This window comes from Anabrus simplex, chromosome 1 (genome assembly GCF_040414725.1).
Source record: "Anabrus simplex isolate iqAnaSimp1 chromosome 1, ASM4041472v1, whole genome shotgun sequence".
NCBI lineage: Eukaryota > Metazoa > Arthropoda > Insecta > Orthoptera > Tettigoniidae > Anabrus > Anabrus simplex.
Window position 1 is genome coordinate 572714797 of NC_090265.1, and position 19530 is coordinate 572734326.

General features: G+C 38.0%; 1 protein-coding gene across 1 annotated transcript in view; it reads left to right on the plus strand.

Annotated features, from left to right (window-relative positions):
• Window positions 1–19530, plus strand: part of LOC136880060 (collagen alpha-1(XVIII) chain-like) — a 256097-nt gene that overhangs the window by 176346 nt on the left and 60221 nt on the right. The window contains exons 10-11 of the mRNA XM_068228774.1: window positions 13613–13777; window positions 16061–16178. Of these exons, the coding sequence (XP_068084875.1) occupies window positions 13613–13777; window positions 16061–16178 (283 nt within the window). The remainder of the gene's footprint in view (window positions 1–13612; window positions 13778–16060; window positions 16179–19530) is intronic.

Genomic DNA, 19530 nt, shown 5'->3' on the forward strand with positions numbered 1-19530 from the left:
GGTTGCCTACGGGAGTCAAATCAAAAGACCTGCATCTAACAAGCCGAACTTGTCCTCGGACACTCCCGGCACTAAAATCCATATTATACGCCATTTAATTTCATTGTTCGAGTAAGAATTCTGAAACTTAAGAGACATTCGACGTAAAGTCGAAGAAAAACGGCAAGGTACAAACATGGGCTTATTAAACAGTCGAGATTTTCTCCTGATGACACAGAGCATATTTCTCTCCGAAACGTAAAGAATTTCAGCTTATTTTCTTCACACGGCAAAAGCCCAAAAGCCTGTATCATGTCTATAAGTACGGGCCGTGAAAGCATCAATGGCAACATTAAAAGTCTTTATTTTTATTTGTATTTATTTATTCAAAAAATCCATACAGAGTTTTACTCCATTTTTAGACTCTGAATTATATGAAATGAACAAATCAAAACCAGGTTAAGAATATACCGCAATACTATTACAACATGAAAAGAGGAACCGCTAACTTAGCCCTCAGTACAAAATAAATGAAACTATTTAATAGGCAACTTGGCAAATGATCCAAAGTAAAGAAACTGTTAAGAAACCTGTGACTTTAGGTTACTTAACAAAAGCAAAGAAAATAAGGCAATCTCATTAATAGTTGCAAGCTCTCACCTGGTGTTGATCCGCATTTTATCTGAACGAGTCAGCTTGTCTGGTATTACAATGTACCACTACAAGCTGTCTCTATCAAAACATTACATTGCGCTGAGTTCACGTCCCTTCTTCCTGTTGTACTTCCTCTTTAAATTCCGGACCGCCTAAGCGCTTACATAATCACTTCTTGCACCTTCAAAGCATGCTAATCTACACATTGTCATAACCCTAACCACTAGACTATGATACCCTTTCTTTCACTTTTCTTTAACATAATTTTTTCACTGCACTTAAAAATTGGTTCAAGTTCCCCTCGTTGTTCCACTCTTTCGAAACCCACGCTAGAATTTTTTGTTCTTCACTTTGTCTGCACATCTCTTGCTGCTTAGCACTTGGAAACTTTACCCTTAACTTCTCTGTTTCTGGGCAATAACCTACTGAATTTCGGTCATCTGTCTTGTTCCCACCCAAAATACATTGTGAGATTTCTTTACTGCTAATCCATCGCTTGTTTTATATGACCCCAAGAGCCACCATATTAAAAAACCCTTTCATCCTTCTATCCCCATATCTTATATTTATCTTGGAGACTTGGAACACCTTATGAAGTAAACTAAGCGAAACTCTATTCCTGCATTCTTCTATCAGTCTTTACATTTGTACATCCTTAATTCTTGCTATCAGAGCTCTCTGGCTACTACTTCCTTTTCCCTTCCACATCTCAAGCCAAATATAACCCATCCGCACACTCTCGACATAGGTTTTAATTTTTGACAACCAGCTCTCTGCATACATACCTTTCAATTGCTGTGTGTAAGCTTCTTGCAGCACTAAACCACCCTCCCCTCTTTTCAGTCGCATCCAGTAGTTCGGTACCCTTCTAAGGCATTCCACTTTTAAATACACTCCCACATTTGCTGTACACTGTGGTAATCTCATAATTGGAAATGAAAACCTACAACCTGTTTTCCAGTCTTAGACCGGGTCAAGAATGTAATGAATGAAACATATATAGGCTGGTATTACAATGGGGTCGCCACTCCCAAGGTGATTATTAATGACTGATAGATGCAATGAAATGATAATGGAGAGTGTTGCTGGAATGAAAGATGACAGGGAAAACCGGAGTACCCGGAGAAAATCCTGTCCCGCCTCCGCTTTGTCCAGCACAAATCTCACATGGAGTGACCGGGATTTGAACCACGGTATCCAGCGGTGAGAGGCAGACGGGCTGCCGTCTGAGACACGGAGGCTTAATCTCATAATTATTTTACTAAATTAGAATTTCATTTAAGATATCCCTTTTTTCTAGTCCCCATAATTCTGCTCCATATGATATAGTACAAACGTCTATAACACTAATCTCAGTATCTTATAATTTATCTCCAGGTATTTTTCCTCTAAGATTTTAACCACATAAAGTGCAGCAATCCCTCTCCACTTTGCTCTCTTTATATGAATATCCCATCCCCCTCTTCTATTTAACAGCACTCCTAGATATTCTAACTTATCTACTACTTCTATGCCCTGTCCCTGTACCATCCATTTCCCTTCATTTTTCCTCCTTCTATTCGTACGTATAATTAGCACCTTCAATTAATGGCTGTTAATTTTAGTGCCCATTTCCTACCGAACTCCGACAACTCCTTCAAACTTATTTGTAACCCCCTCCTGTTAATGTCATTAGAATGACATCGTCTGCGAATATCAATACTGAGATCCTTAGTTTGTGTACTACTGGCACTACCTATTTTTCACCTCCGTGCCCTTCCGGGATGTAATTAATGAATAATAAACCTAACATCGGCGATAGTTTACATCCCTGTTTTAACCCAATCTTGCAGTCTATCGGCCAACTAATTAGATTTTCTTCTAGTTTAGTATAACGCCTAAATCGCCCGTATCATCTTCCTTGAGATTCCCAACCTACCTCATTTTCCTATCAGCGCTTTTCTGCTCACCGTATCAAACGATTTTACAAAATCTCTGGCCGCTACGTAAACACAGCCTCTTTCCCTGCTTAAGTATTTTTCTATTATCATCTTTACTGTCATAATGTTATCTGTTGTCCTCCTTCCCCTTCTAAATCCACCCTGAATCATTGATATTAGCGAATACTTTTCGGTCGAAACCCTTAACCTATTTGTCAAAACCCCTGTGTAGTACTCAGTGAGTCTAGTAACATTATACCTCGGTAGTTGCACGGCAATTTTTTTTCCCTTTCTTTTTGTAAATTGGGCAAATAATTCCACATTCCTACTCTTTAGGTATTTCATCATCGTTGAAGATCCTGTTATGTAATTTTACTATTCCCTCCCCAACTGTCTGTATTTGCTTATTTATTTCCAAAATAAATTGTTTATACCATTTCTGCCCCCCGCCGTTCTGCTCCTAAATCTACCTACCATATCCTGTACTTCCTCTATTGAGATTTCTTTATCGAGTTCATATACACTAACTTGTATATTTCTCCATGCTCCCCTCATCCCATCCTCGAACTTCCATTTGTCCTTCTCGTCTAATAATTCGCTGAAGTATATCACCCACTGGTCATAATCCATCCTTGCTTTGTCATACGTACCTTTTTCCTCCTTTATTATTTTTTCTTATTCTTTCCCAAACTGAATGGAGGAGCGGAAAGGAATTGGCCACCCTACCGCACGTAAACTCCGGCTCAGGAACACCTCTGCGGAGGTTCGGTCCTACCTTCGGGCAGAATAACCCTTACCTACCTTTCCCAAACTCTCTCCGCTTGGTTCAACCTGCATTCTCTATTAATTAACTCCGTTTGTTGCGTTGTCCATAGCTTCTTCCTCTCGTCAATTTTAATTTTGTACTCTTTCCTTAATCTACAGACAGCTTCTCTTTCTTCATTCCCTCCGGTTTTTCTATATTCTTTTAATGCCTTCATCACTGAACTCCTTAATACCTCGCATTTCTTATTATACCATCCTCCCCATCTCTCCCTTTTCTTCACTTACCTTGCTCTATCCTGCAACCCTCTTTATTGGGTGTTCAATTAGGTCCAAGACTTTTTCGATATTATTTCCTTTCAAAGCTACTTCCCATCCACATCTGATTAACTGTAGCTCTCTTCCATATGGTCAACTAGTTTTCGTTTTGTATTCTCCGCCCATTTGTATTTAATATAGCTGTAACCCTTAACTAAAATCCTCTTTGTATCTCCCTCCCTTTCTTCTCCTACACTTGTTCCTATCCTCATCCCTACCAGTGCATGGTGTGATTCCAGCCAATCTACTATCTCTATCCTTTTTATTTTCCCTAACGTATCTTGGAAACACATTACTAAGTCAGTAACACTTCCACCTGTGCTGTAATATATGTCAGTTTACCTTCTCGATCCCCCTACCAAAAACCAATTTAAAGTATAGAATTTTTCTGCCTCACAAAATTCCAGGAGCTTTCCAACGTAGTTATTTCTTTCCTTATCTTTACTTGTTCTTTGTACCCTCAAGTCCATAATATATAAGTAATAACAATAACAACGTAAACGTTTCTACCTTTTCAATACTAAAATATATTCACAAAATTATAAATTACACGGTACTAGTTTCGACCCATCTAGGGGTCATCATCAGCCGTATTGGAGCAAAGATCACTTTTGGCGAAATCCTAAGAAAATGTTATTTTAAAGAATAACAAGTGAAATGAGATGTTATTATGGTAATAGTTAATAATACAAGGAATATACATACTAAGAGGTTTTTAACAAAGAATAAAGTATAAATGGGGTGTTGTAAAAATTATAATCATGGAAATCAGTAAGTTCTTGTATTGAAATGACATATATAAAATTATATATGGCTTAGGAAGAGGGCTTAAGGTGGGGCTGAAGGGTGCGGGAGAAAGTGCAATTGTCTTGGAAAAGTACCTTTGATTAAATTTAGGATTGAGTTTAGGTTGGCTGCATTATTGTTTCTGAGAAAAGTGATAAATAGATCGAAGAGTATGTTGGGTTTCTCTGAGATTTCATTGAGATTGTGACTGGCATTAAAGTATTGGTCTAGGTGTATGTAGTAATTTTCCATTATGTTGAGTAAAGGGCCCTTGTTTGCCAATACGAGGATGTCCATGTCTTGTTCAATATTGGTGAAATTATGGTTATAATCTTGCATGTGTTGGCCGATGGCTGAAAACCTGTTGTATTTTATTGCGTTAGTGTGCTCGTGGTATCTGATAATGAAGTTTCTCCCGGTTTGCCCGATGTAGGTTTTTTACAGGTGGTACATTTGATCCTATAAACTCCTGATTTTAAAAAAACTGCTGGTCTTGTTGATGTGTGAAGTATTGTATAAAACGTTCATGTTCTTATTGTTGGTTTTGAAGGCTATTTTAACGCCTTGTTTCTTAAAGATGTTGGTTAACTTGTAGATATCATTGTTGAACGTGAAGGTGGAAAATGTTAGAGGTTTGGTTATTTCTTTTTTGAGGGTAGTTTTTGGGCAATGTTTGTGTTTATTGATTATCCTTTCTATAAAATGATTGCTGAAGCCGTTGAATTTTGCGATTCCGCGGATTGTGTTGAGTTCGTTTTTTTAGATCTCTATTGGACATAGGTATGCTGAAGGCTCTGTGAACTAGGCTGTTGTATGTGGCTCGTTTGTGGGACTGGGGGTGCAATGAATCTTGGCGAATGGTGGAGGCTGTTTGAATGGGTTTTCTGAAAATTTTATAACTGAAAGAATCTGAGTTTCTAGTGATGGTTAAATCTAGAAAGTTGATTTTTTGATTTGATTCGGATTCTAGTGTGAATTTGATATGAGGATCAATATTGTTGAGTCTTAAGAGGGTGGTGGGTGCGTTAATTGATTTCTCATTCATGATTTCAACCGGATCACTCCATCCACTCTTTCGATATTGTAAACATGTACCCAAGCATACAAGTATCAAAATTAATTCCGATAATTTTAAACAATTGAAACAAAAACAGCCACTTAAGCAAACTAGAGATACAAGACTTTATCACAATATTAAAACTTATCATCGACAATAACTTCTTCACTTTTGACAATGTCATATATCAACAAAATGGTTTGGCAATGGGGTCACCGGCCTCAGGTATCTTAGCAGAAATATACCTGGACTTCCTCGAATACACCAAAATTGACAACGAATTCGAAAACATTCTCTTTTGGGCCAGATATGTCGACGATGTCCCACAAACGAGCCACATACAACAGCCTAGTTCACCGAGCCTTCAGCATACCTATGTCCAATAAAGATCTAAAAAACGAACTCAACACAATCCGCGGAATCGCAAAATTCAACGGCTTCAGCAATCATTTTATAGAAAGGATAATCAATAAACACAAACATCGCCCAAAAACTACCCTCAAAAAAGAAATAACCAAACCTCTAACATTTTCCACCTTCACGTTCAACAATGATATCTACAAGTTAACCAACATCTTTAAGAAACAAGGCGTTAAAATAGCCTTCAAAACCAACAATAAGAACGTGAACGTTTATACAATACTTCACACATAAACAAGACCAGCAGTTTTTTTAAAATCAGGAGTTTATAGGATCAAATGTACCACCTGTAAAGAACCTACATCGGGCAAACCGGGAGAAACTTCATTATCAGATACCACGAGCACACTAACGCAATAAAATACAACAGGTTTTCAGCCATCGGCCAACACATGTAAGATTATAACCATAATTTCACCAATATTGAACAAGACATGGACATCCTCGTATTAGCAAACAAGGGCCCTTTACTCAACATAATGGAAAATTACTACATACACCTAGACCAATACTTTAATGCCAGTCACAATCTCAATGAAATCTCAGAGAAACCCAACATACTCTTCGATCTATTTATCACTTTCCACAGAAACAATAATGCAGCCAACCTAAACTCAATCCTAAATTTAATCAAAGGTACTTTTCCAAGACAATTACACTTTCTCCCGCACCCTTCAGCCCCACCTTAAGCCCTCTTCCTAAGCCATATATAATTTTATATATGTCATTTCAATACAAGAACTTACTGATTTCCATGATTATAATTTTTACAACACCCCATTTATACTTTATTCTTTGTTAAAAACCTCTTAGTATGTATATTCCTTGTATTATTAACTATTACCATAATAACATCTCATTTCACTCGTTATTCTTTAAAATAACATTTTCTTAGGATTTCGCCAAAAGTGATCTTTGCTCCAATACGGCTGATGATGACCCCTAGATGGGTCGAAACTAGTACCGTGTAAGTTATAATTTTGTGGATATATTTTAGTATTGAAAAGGTGGAAACGTTTACGTTGTTATTATTATTACTTATATATTATTATCAGTTCAGTACGAACCAAAAACATGAAATTCATAACCCTCAAGTCCATCTCAACTTCTTTACTAAACATTGGGCATTGTTCACCTATTACGGCATTCCAGTCTCAAAGTAATAGTATTCTATCTTCTTCAAACTTCCCACTAATAATACTGGTTTCTAATAATAAATTCTCAATAAACTTATCATTAGCATATGGAGATCCCTTGGGGTGAGAGTAAACACAAGCCAAGCATACCTTTTATCTCTTCCCTTCTCCTTCCTTAACCAAATCACTTAATCCAAATCGCTTTTCAATATTCTCTACTAAATCACTGATCTCTTTTTTTATTTAACACCAATATTCCTCTGGGCGTTTGTCCCTTATTACACTGTTTTTAGTATCGTATCGTATCATATCGTATCGTATCGTATCGTATCGTATCGTATCGTACCGTATCGTATCGTATCGCATTGCATCGTATCATATCATACTTTCTGATAGACCATTATAATTGAGACGTCTGTGGTTCCCCGTTCGTTTGAGTTGCGCTATATCCATCAATAAGGCACAAGGATAATCGCTTAAAGCTGTAAGGCTCGAACTTCGGAAACCGTACTTCTCGTATGGTCAACTATACGTGGGTTGTTCAAGAGTTGGAAAGGCAAACACACCGTACATCATAGCTCCAAATGGAAGGACACTTAAATATTTTATCCGGAAGTTCTCTAAAAAAGGAAATGTTCTTGTATTCAATATGGTCTTTTATATTATTTTAATATTATTTGTACCATCCCCAACCGGTTTCTTAAGCAGTGAAAATAACAATATAATTTAAAATAATGTAGTTCATACAATTTATGTAAAAACGATGTGTGAAAATAAATATAATGCTTTTTATTTTGCTTTTAAATAAATGGTTTAGAACATCTAACGGTTAAATTAATAAACGCGGGCGAAGCCCCGGGTACATGCTAGATAATAATAATTTCTATACGTTACTAGATGCTTGATACTACCAATAATGTTTTGTTATCAAGTACTACGTGGTTTTTGCATGTGATCCGAGTCTGCAATTAAGTATATAAATAAAATTACAATCTTGTCGGAACACTTCATTTTTTTCCACGTTCTGGACTTCGTTTCCTTCTTCTGTTAGGTATACAAGTGTTGAAAGTTGGCTCAGTTCAATTTTTTTCTTATCTGTTTTTTGTTTGTTTGTTTGTTTGTTTGTTTGTTTGTTTGTTTGTTTGTTTGTTTGTGTGAACATCACGGAAAAACAGCTCCACTGAATTTCTCCGTACTTGATTTTTATGTTTAGGGATATCCAGAGATTACACTAGGATATTTTTTATTTTATTAGCACAGAGCGTCTTACTATATTAAAAGTAACAAAACGGGAAATGTCAAATTTCTCCACTAATGTTAGCAAACGTCAATAAGCTGTACATTATAAGAGATGCGTAAAATATAATTCCGTTCATGATTTTATGCGTTACTTAATAATAATAATAATAAGAAGAAGAAGAAGTAGTTTAAGGATTCATTACCACCAAATAAGGAAGAAATTAGGGAAATCATTAAGCAAATAAAAAACAACAAATCTCCTGGGTAAGATTCAATTACTGCAGAGTTATTCAAATTTGCAGGTGAACATATAGTGGAAAAACTAGAGGAACTACTGTATTCGCTTTTATTTAGAAAAAAAATAAATACCAAGTGATTAGAAGAATGCACTCATTCATCCCTTACACAAAAAGGGACCAAACTAACGTCAACAACTACAGAGGTAACTCCCATCTTCCTTTAGCATACAAAATCCTATCCAAAGCATTGCAGCGGAGGCTTGAAACACATCTAGATAAACAAATTGGTGAATACCTCGCAGGGTTCAGGAAAGGGCGTTCATATGCTGAAAGTCACTTATAAAAATGAGAAATCAGAAGAGGACAATCATAACCTTTGTTGATTTCAAAAAGGCATATGATTCCATAGAAGGTGGAGTGCTCATGAATGTTCTGCAGGACTTTGGACTGGATTAGAAATCTCTGGCCATAATTCAACAATCTCTTACAAACACCTTTTATAAAGTCAAATTTATGGGCGAACTCTCAAATCCGTTTGAGGTAAAAATGGGTTTGAGGCAAGGATACAGCCTTTCTCCACTACTCTTTAATTGCATTTTAGAAAACGTTATTAGGGAATGGAGGTAGAGAATGACTGAAAATGGAATGAAGAATGGGGTAAAGATAGGTTGTGGAAAAAATTCGATGATGTTAGACTGTCTTGCCTTCGCAGACGACGTCGTTCTTATTACAGACAACCGCCAAAGAAACAAGCTGAAGAACTACAATATGTTGCAGTCAAAACAGGGTTAAGAATCTCCTTCGAAAAAACAGCATTCATGGATTCTATAAAAAAGGCACACGGACAGACTTCTTACACTGTATGGAAATATCCAGCGTGCGCAAAATTTAAATACCTGGGAGAAATACTCACCCCCAATGGAGATGAAAATGAGGGATTAAAGGAGAGAGTGAGAAGGATGGAGCTGGCATTCAGACTATGTCATGACACCTATAAGTCCAAGTCTCTCTCAATTCAGGCTAAGTTAGAACATTACTGTACAGTGGTTAGAATGGATTGACTTTATGGAGCAGAAACTTTGACGAGGATGGCTGACCCAGTCCTTGAAAACAGAGAAAGAAGATTCTTACGAAAAATCTTACGCCCAAGAAAGTCGACAAGTGAGCCAATCACATTCCAGTTAAGATCGAATTTGGAGCTCTACAAGACAGTAGAATAAATCACGACTATGATGAGGGAAAGGAGACTGACGTTTTATGGGCATATCAAAAGAATTAACCCTGAGAGATTGGCTAACAGGATACTTCTTCTGCAGGAAAGGTGGAAAAAATAAGCGGGATGGCTTACACAGGTGCACAAAGACTTGGCAGAAATAGGTATCAAGGAGGAGGATATAAAAGGAAGGACATCATTTAGGAAGTAGTTTGCCGGAATGAGGAATGCGTCTGGAAAGCAACACGCGAAGCCACGGAATATCTCGTTGGAAGAGTAAGCAAGAAGAAGTCAAAGACTCAAGAATCTTTGGCGAGAGTGTAAAGAGAAGGGTATTAGTCTGCGTGACAGAAGGAAGATTTTGTAAACGTGGCCCACAGGTGGCCGTATCGATAAATAAGAATAATAACAGTAATACTATGGATATATCGGCAGAGAAAAGGTAACGGCTACGAAGGGCGTGAGAATGAAAGACTCCTAAATACCGTCAGGGTCGAAAGAGAACATTTGTTCACCAAGGGTGGAATAACTATAGAATAATACATTTTCACCATCTCCAGAAGTAGGCTACTTGTTTCTTGTGCAACCTGCACACAACAAAAATTACTAAAAAATCAAACCCAATGGTGCAACAACCCCGAAGTGCCATGGCCTACCAATCGACCGCTGCTCAGTCTGAAGGCCTGCAGATTTCGAGCTGCCATGCGGTCAGCACGCCGAATCGTCTCGGCCGTTTTCTTGGCTTCCTAGACCAGCGAGAGCTGGTCGCACTTATACTATGTACTTCCAGCTTTTTGGTCGAAATAGGAAGAGAAAGCCACAGATGTGTTTCACTACGCAGCTAGAAATTTTCGTAAAATTTCAGGAACAAGAATACGTACTAATTTCTTTAACGTGATTTGAAGTCTGTTGTACACATAGGTGGTACCCCGGGAAATGTATCCAAATCTAGGGTAGTTCGTCTTACTAAAGGATATTAAATATTTCTACTCTTAGTTTTCTTTTCTTCTGTTTTCGCTATTGGAACCAAATTTCTAAACTGATACTGTGCCCGTGCTTCACTGCATTTTACTTTTGAACCTTAGAGTATAATAGTCTTTCATTCCAGCAACACTCTCTACTATCATTCCATTCCATGTGTCAGTCATTTATCATTGCTCCAGAGGATTGCGACAGGCTTCGGCAGCCGGCACGATTTCCTATCCCGACCGCTAGATGGGGGCTTCATTCATTCCATCTCTGACCCAGTCACTGATGGGAAAACAGATTGTAGGTTTTCCTTTCAGTATAATAGGATTGAATACCGAGAAAACGGTTGACTGACAACCACTTTACCTTTCTATTGTGATTGATGGTGTCTTTCTATTATATATATTATCGATGAACTCATCAAACAGTCATAATACTAGCTCCAAAGGCTTGGATACGCTTATTAATTACGTTGTTTTCTCTACATGCCGCTTATCAGCCCAGCTGGAAACCAAGAACCGTATTTAAGGTAAGTCTATTATATACGATTGAAATTCGTAAGCTTTCATATAAATATAAATATTTATGAGATTATTGCGTTTCATTATTTTATAAATCTACATGTATTTTAGTTACTGATAAAAGTAAGGTATTTTCTGAGAGATATGTTGTTCAGGAAAACTTAAATGCCGTTCGTTCGTTCGTTTGAAATGTGGTTTATACATGTGCCGAGGATAAAAATGAAATTTTGATGAATGGAAATAATCCTTACTAGGAATACAGTATAACGTTTACTCAAGGATAGATAAGCGATTCAAAATATCTACATTTAAGAAATTGTATGCAATTTTGGAAGTTCAGTCTTACGGGCCGGGTTGAATGGCTCATAGGATAGAAGTGATGTCTTTCCCATTCCGTATTGGTGGGTTCTATCCTGGATCTTTCTGGTGGTATTTGAAGGTACTCAAATATGCCAGCTTTGTTGATGTAGTTTTAACAGCAGAGAATCTCCTATGGGACAACATTCCGGCATTTTGGCGTTTCTGAAAAACATAAATGTATTAAGTGAGACAAAAACTAACAGCGTTATAATAATAATTATTGGTAATATTGTGACTGGGCATTTAACTTAACCCTGTTCACATACTGTACCTTCGATCTGACCGGCTCCGTGGCTGAATGGTCAGCGTAGTCGCCCTCGTTTCAGAGATAACGGGTTCGATTACCGGCTGGGTCGGAGATTTTAATCTTAATAGTTATTTCCTGCCGCTCAGGGGCTGGGTGTGTGTACTAATAGTAACATACCTGGAACTCACACACCTCACACAACATTACCCTCCGCTACAAAAACACACAGCTCCCATACACGGTAGATGATGCCCTGCCTTACAAGGGCTGCATCAGGTGAGCCTAATATGTCCTTGGATTCTCCCTGCAATAAAAAGCCATAAGATATATAAATAACCTCTGATCTAATTACTGGGTAGTGTAGCAGACGAAGGTTGTTATGGTGTCCGCCACAAACACCACTTCTTTATAATACTTCGATATTAAAACTAAAAATAACAAAAATTAATTTGTATGCTTCCATTCCACGTTGCTGTCCGATATTGGATTCCCAGCAGCTGTGTGGTTTGTGGTTTGGACTTTTCGCTGGAATAAGCCAAGGTAGCTGGAGTGAGTCCATAAACAACAGGGACATTGTGTAGTGAAGGGTGATAACATACTTGTGACATCAACTAGGAATCCAGCAGGATCAACAGAACACATCTCTGTAGATCATACGATTGGATGGTAACTTAATCGTTTGAGGAGTGGTACTGGAAAATCTAGGGACAATCTCAAGACGTGAAGGTATCTAGTGAATCAGATATAACTTTGCCATTATGGGGAAAAGCAAACTACCCCACACAAGTATAATTGTCAACTATGCCCCGTCCAATGTACATTTAGAGACCTCGTTCAAACTGTCTCTGATTATTAGTTGGACTCCGTGTGACCGAATCATTTATAACTATAACTTGGTGTGCCGTGTATATTGTGATATGTAATGTGTAATTTATAACAGGTACTGTATATTGATGTGTACTGTTAATATTATATCAACGCTCTGACACGTAATAATAATAATAATAATAATAATAATAATAATATGGTTGGAGGTGGCCATCTTCGGAAGTATAAGCCAAAAGAACATACTATACTCGTAGAGAATGAATTTACTATAGTGTTCAGTAAATGGTATAAAGGGGATGCAATAAATGCACAGCCCAAAGTGAAGTGTCTTGCCTGGCAATAGCTGTATTATCCAGAATTTCAACTATAACAAAATGCTTTGTTCTCCTATTTCAGGATAACATCTACGTTTATGCTGGGGACATGAGTGTGAAATTCTTATCTTAAAACATAAGTTTATTTAGTCCTAGAGTCTGTAGTAGATGGGCTATGGACAAGTCTAGTCAACTTATTTTGCTTGATCTAAACTCACGTGAAAATCTACGAACCTTAGAGGAAGGCTGACTGAAATGTAATCAAGAAATTATAAAACAAGTCAGTTATCAATAATTTAAAATGCTCTTTCCATGATAGTTTGTCTTAAGTTGTACGTATGTAGTTAATAAATAACTACCCTCATATTAAAATTAAGGTTAATGTTTTGTTTATAGTATGTGTAACCTTTAAGGCCGAGTTTCGTTCTTTGTAAACCATACTTAATTTTAACAGTTTTTTATGGTATAATATCTCATAGTTCAGACTTCACTTTGCACAATGATATATAAATGTAACCCAAACTACTGTAATTACTCTCTAAGACATGAACTGAATTTAAATTCTGGTATAACCTTTTATGGTGGCTATCGTCCTGAAATATTCAGAGGCGGAAACTCGTGTCACTCATATAAAAACGTGTGTTGCTTCAGGAGCTGGGATCTGGCTTTGGACCATCATTAGGGCGCCCTGGAAGTCCTGGACCGAAAGGGGAACCAGGTCTGCCAGGAATCCCTGGAATTCCTGGAGGAAGAGGTGAGCCTGGAAGCAAGGGCGAACGTGGAGATCCAGGGCTGACAGGCCACAAAGGAGACAGGGTAAGTAGTCTGTACTGAAAGTTGTAAACATCACTCCAACTGTTCGGGTACACTTCTAGAGAGTGAACATTCATTTGCGTTATTTGTTCTTCATTCCAATATATCGCACCCCAAGAAGAAGACTGCCACAAGTCAAAAACAATCATTTTTTAGGAGAAGCTCTCAAAGGTTTGAATCAATAGAAAGAATGGTAATTAAGAATTTAGAATAGTGATACTTTTATACGATGGTACTCTGACATTCAGCATTACACCAGAACAATGCGTTTTGAATATATTATAATAGAAGTTCAGACATTTTAAGTTATACCCTCCTCAGTCCGTATGTAGCATATGCTCTACATGTGGTTTTGTCTACTTACAATAAAACAAAATAATTCAAGGAAAAAAGTAATAATGGTAGGAAAGTCAACTCTGAGTCCTGATGTAGCATATATGCTACACGAATAAAACAACTTAGTGAAACACACTAATTTTCTATGGTGAATTTTTTCAAATTATTTGAGCAAAATATAACGCATTGAATGCATCAACAGGCTCGGGACTGAAGAGGATGCGTGGAAAATTCGGCATACGGCAATTTTCTATTGAGCAATCGTGGGAGTGCCAACACTTACGGTCGAAGTGTTAATCAATAATTTAGCTGAATTCGTATTTTAACGAACATTTTGACTATTCTAAACCATACACTTGTACAATGAGTCAAAGCTGCAATGCTAATATTCTTTTAACAACATTGATTCTACTTAATTTATTTGTAAGTATGGATATGACTAAAAGATGTATAGGTCTTACAATAAATATATCTTTGAATTCTTATTCCTTGGGTAAGTCAAAATTTATTACGGTCAGCACTTAATGTAGATATGGCGCAGTTTTATAGCCAGATACCCTTCCTGAAGCTAACCCTACGTGTATTCACTCCTGCCCGTTTCTGTGATGATTGATAGTGTGGTGTACTGTACGTGTTAGAACACTCAATCCCAGAACTAGAGGAATTAACCATATTCAGCTAACATTGTCGAAGCGGCCAGGATTAGAACCTGGGGTCCTCTGAACCGAAGACCAGTACGCTGACCATTTGGCTAAGCAGCTGTACAATAAAGGCATCTTCGAATGCTGAACACGATTGTCAGAGATAGTTACATCACAGAATACCCAAAAGAAAACTACCAAAACTGATATGTGGCAATCTTCTAGTATTTATATTGCAACTTTCCTGTGATTAGAAAACTGAAACATAGGCCGCAGCAGCGATAAAAGCTCGTTTTGACATATGGCACTTTTCAGGACATAAACTAAACAAACCATTCGTATGTACGCAATAACTCAAAATCGAACTTTATTTACTTATGGCAGTTTTCTTCTTAGGGTTCAATATCTCTTTGACAGAATTTTAAATAACCACTATAAACGAATTTCAGAGGTTTTTCTAATCGCAGTTTCCCTATGAATATGATACATTGCGTCCAGTACAATTGATAATTATGCAGTTGGGGGTGTCACTCTAAATAAAATTATCATCCGTAGGCTGTAATACAGGTTTATTCTGATTTAGCGAGAAATTGTGTCATCTTGGTGAATGTTTGAGGTTTAATATAATGTTACAGTCGCATACAATTCTAAAGTGGAGTTATGAAGTTCTGCGATTGTGCAAGATTACGCCTATTGGAAATGTCCTGATTCAGAAAAACATTGTTCTCAAAAGGGATTTGCTTCAAAGATGTCATCTTTCAGGATACATTTAGTTCGATATATATTAGAAAATAACTGTAAAAGCTTTTCTTAAATAAATTTCTTAATGGTTTTTGAATCGACCGCAATTTAAAATGATGAACATGGATATCAGCACGCCACAAGAAACGAATAAAAATGGCAACAATTTAGTAATTTCACTAATATTCCAAAATCTAGTATTTCTGGTATAGATAAAGAGAGCATTATAACATATCCACTCTTAAAAGATGAATTATGAATATGCAGTATATCTGCCTGAGGAATGTGTTTTCGTTTGTCTGCTTCCTGGAAAAAGTTGCAAGCTGCTGTCATACGTAGAACTTACTTTATATTGACTAATTTTAATTTATATACGCGAAGGTCTTCAGCATTTGTGAAAGCTCTCTTCTATCTACTTTAGCCCTAAGAATAATCTGGGAATATGTTTAATTATTAATCATTCTTGAATTAACTTTATATCTGAGAGTAGTGGTTCCATTGTCTTTGGAGACCGTCGTGGTGTGGTGATTAGTATTCCGTAAACTTAATCATTGTTTCTCCAACTCAGGGTCATCAAGGTCCACCAGGAGCCCAGGGCTTCAAAGGCGAGCCAGGTGCTCGGGGAGTTGACGGACTACCCGGCTTTCCGGGTAAGAATGGCAGAGATGGAATGAAAGGTCAGAAAGGTAAGTGCAGTTTTCCACAATAGTTATGTTAATGCAATAATTGACATTCAAGAATAAAATGTAATATTTAACATTCATGCACGTATTAGAGGGTGCGGGAATTTTTTACTGCAGTACTATTTTTTAATTTCGTGTAGCTATTTCTAGCCAAGTGCAGCCCTTGTAAGGCAGACCCTCCAATGAGGGTGGGCGGCATCTGCCATGTGTAGGTAACTGCGTGTTATTGCAATGGTGGATAGTGTTATGTGCGGTGTGTGAGTTGCAGGTATGTTGGGGACAGCACAAACACCCAGCCCCCTGGCCACTGGAATTAACCAATGAAGGTTAAAATCCACGACCCGGCCGGGAATCGAACCCGGCACCCTATGAACCGAAGGCCAGTACGCTGACCTTTCAGCCAACGAGTCGGACACTTCAGTACTATGACCCACAGCAAAATATGGCTCACTGAAGTCCCAGTATCATTCATGGGTGTAGCAGCTTAGAAGCTGCTGAGGTATGCTGTGTAATTAGTAATGACATATGGAGTACGATTTGCCTGTCTGGATGTTATGAATGGTGCTCCTCATGTATAGTTTTATATGATTCTTATTTACTAAGAAACCTATGGCGCAACAGCCCCGGAGGGCCACGGCCTACCAAGCGACAGCTGCTCGGCCCACAGGCCTGCTGATTACTAGGTGTCGTGTGGTTAGCACGACGAATGCTCACGACCGTTATTCTTGGCTTTGAAGACCGAGGCCACATTCTCACCGTCGAACCTGCCCTCCGATCCGAGTAAAAATCTTTGACCTACACGCGTATCGAACCCGAGGCCACGGGGTAAGAGATAGGCAAGCTACCCCAACACCACGGGGTCAGCTGATTTATATTTACTACGATATGTAAATTTGATTTGAGACAATGTAATGAGCTTATATCTTTAGTTCTAGGGATAAAGAATATCAGTCAAAAGTAGCTGCATTTCAGAACATAATTTTAAAATTAAAAGCTATTACTTTTAGAGGGTTTGAAATGCCTACATCAACATATTTCAGAAAATTGTATTTTCATTTTTATTACATAATCGTTTTATTCTGCTGACTGTTGAACATTAAATCAGTGCTATGAAGACCCGATTTAATATGACTTCTACTATTACTTCCTGGCACGAAATAAATGTTTAAGACCAACTTCAACATGCAGTCCAGAGACGATGAATGAACTGGCCTGGTCAGCAATCGAGCCCATACTCTCTGAAACGAAGACCTCTATGCTGATGATTCGGCCAAGGGGCAGGACGATTTCTACGAATGCCTCCTCACTATACCAGGTGAACCAGTTGCCCTGTCCATTTTTGGAGACATCTAATTCAGTAATATTCGTTGGTCGTGATGGATAATATTCCTCTACTTGCTGAAATAGCGCTTTCTGGCCCTGTGAGAAAAACAATGGTAAACCATCTCATCATGCCTTGTACGCCTGTCACCGCCGTCTGGCATTACAATTTCACTATAACGGCGCTACCTTGGTTGTATTCGTTGAGGATCAAACCAGGCTCCAGACTAAATACTTAACAGACGGACATGACAAAATATTCTCTAAGCTCATCAAACACTAATGGGGACAAAATGACTCTTGTTTTATAAACTGTAACCCTTTGGCTCCAGCAGTTTCCATCAGTTACCTTGTGATAAAATTAACAGCTGGTGATGTTGTTAAGACGACTGAATTGTATGCTGCATATATGACAATGCCAAATGTTGTGAGAATATCTTCACACTTCTTCCCTCTCTATCCTGCTTCCCTAGCAGTGTTTCGAAGATTGCCACAAGACCTCACTGGCTAACAAGTGATAAGACCAATTTGCTTCAATTCGTCACTGCCTTGTCTTTACTTGACTGCGGAGCTGTTTATAGTTCAATTTTACCTTTGATGTTTGAACAAACTACAGTGGAGTTGTCACTATTTAATGCAGCCACTACATTTAACTCTGACCATAACTATGCTACTTCGGAATCTGAATGCCCCTAACTTCCTAACAGTCTTCACTTTAAATTGAAAGCCCTGCACTGGTTTGTAATTGAAACTACGATATTAACAGGCTGCGGGAAGGATGAATCTGTTTTTATTGTCCGTATTCCATTGATACCAGCTAATTTCCCCTTCGTATTTAAAAATTTGACGTTCACATTGTGTATGGCGGTAAATGAATCACATGGGCAGATGATGAAGGTTGCAGGTGTTGTCTTCCACTCGAGCTGCTTCTCATAGAGCCAAATACAGTATATCGTCGTTGCGCCTCGAAATACCATCGTGTGGCAATGTTGAGGGGAGAAATACTAACCCGCAGCACATACTGAAACACAGATGACAAAAACGTTCTGGTCAAAATGTGATGAGCTCATATATTTAAGACGAATGTAAACACAAATACCCACTCCCCAAGACGCTTAATGAACCAGACGGGGCTAAATTACCTGGCGCAGTGAGGAATCGAACCCGGGATCCTCTGAATCGAAGGCCGCTATGTTGATGATTCAGGCAGATGGTTCTTCATTGTATCAGCTGAAACAGCTGCCCTGTCCAATTTTGGAAGATGCGTAATCCAGTAATATGCGTTGGTCTGTGATTGTTAATATTCCTCTAATTGCCTCCGGTTATGGTAATAACTCGCAGTAATCATATCCTACAAAGCGCAGCATGAGATGAAGAACTCCGTTCCAAAACATATAACATTCTTTCAATGAGTTTTTGTACATTAATCTAAATAATGTCCAAGTTTTAGTTCGTGCCAGTGATTACGTAGAATAGAATGTGCTATTAACGCTTAAGACCACCGTACAGTGACATGACAGAACTACCGTATGAAACAGTGAAACGGAGGAGAATTTCACGCTAGATAATTTTGGTAAAAAGTGCCCTGCACATCCTTACCGTAGTTGAGTGGAAGATAAGTGTCGGAGTGCTAATCAGACCGGAGTAGGCTCAGCGTTTCGTGTTCCACATTTCATAATATTTCTACTTTTACAAGGACCTTCACTTTTCAAGGACACATTCTACTAGTAAAACACTAGTATGTTACTTAAGTTCGCTACAGGGTGTACGAAACCTCAACACAGGTCTGCGTACTTTCAACGCACAAACCGCAGTCTACAGGTATGTCAGCTATCGGCTTCATGGAGAAAAACATGTGTCTTTGATATATCCTCTGCATTTTTATTTACACTACCGTTATATGTTTGTTGTTAGCTCTGAAGAGAAATAAACGGAAATTAGAAATTGTCTGAGATTTCCTTTGATATTCATTTTGTACTATTTGCGTAATTAGCGGGATGGATGATCACAGGTAGAGTCTTAACAATGGGTAGAA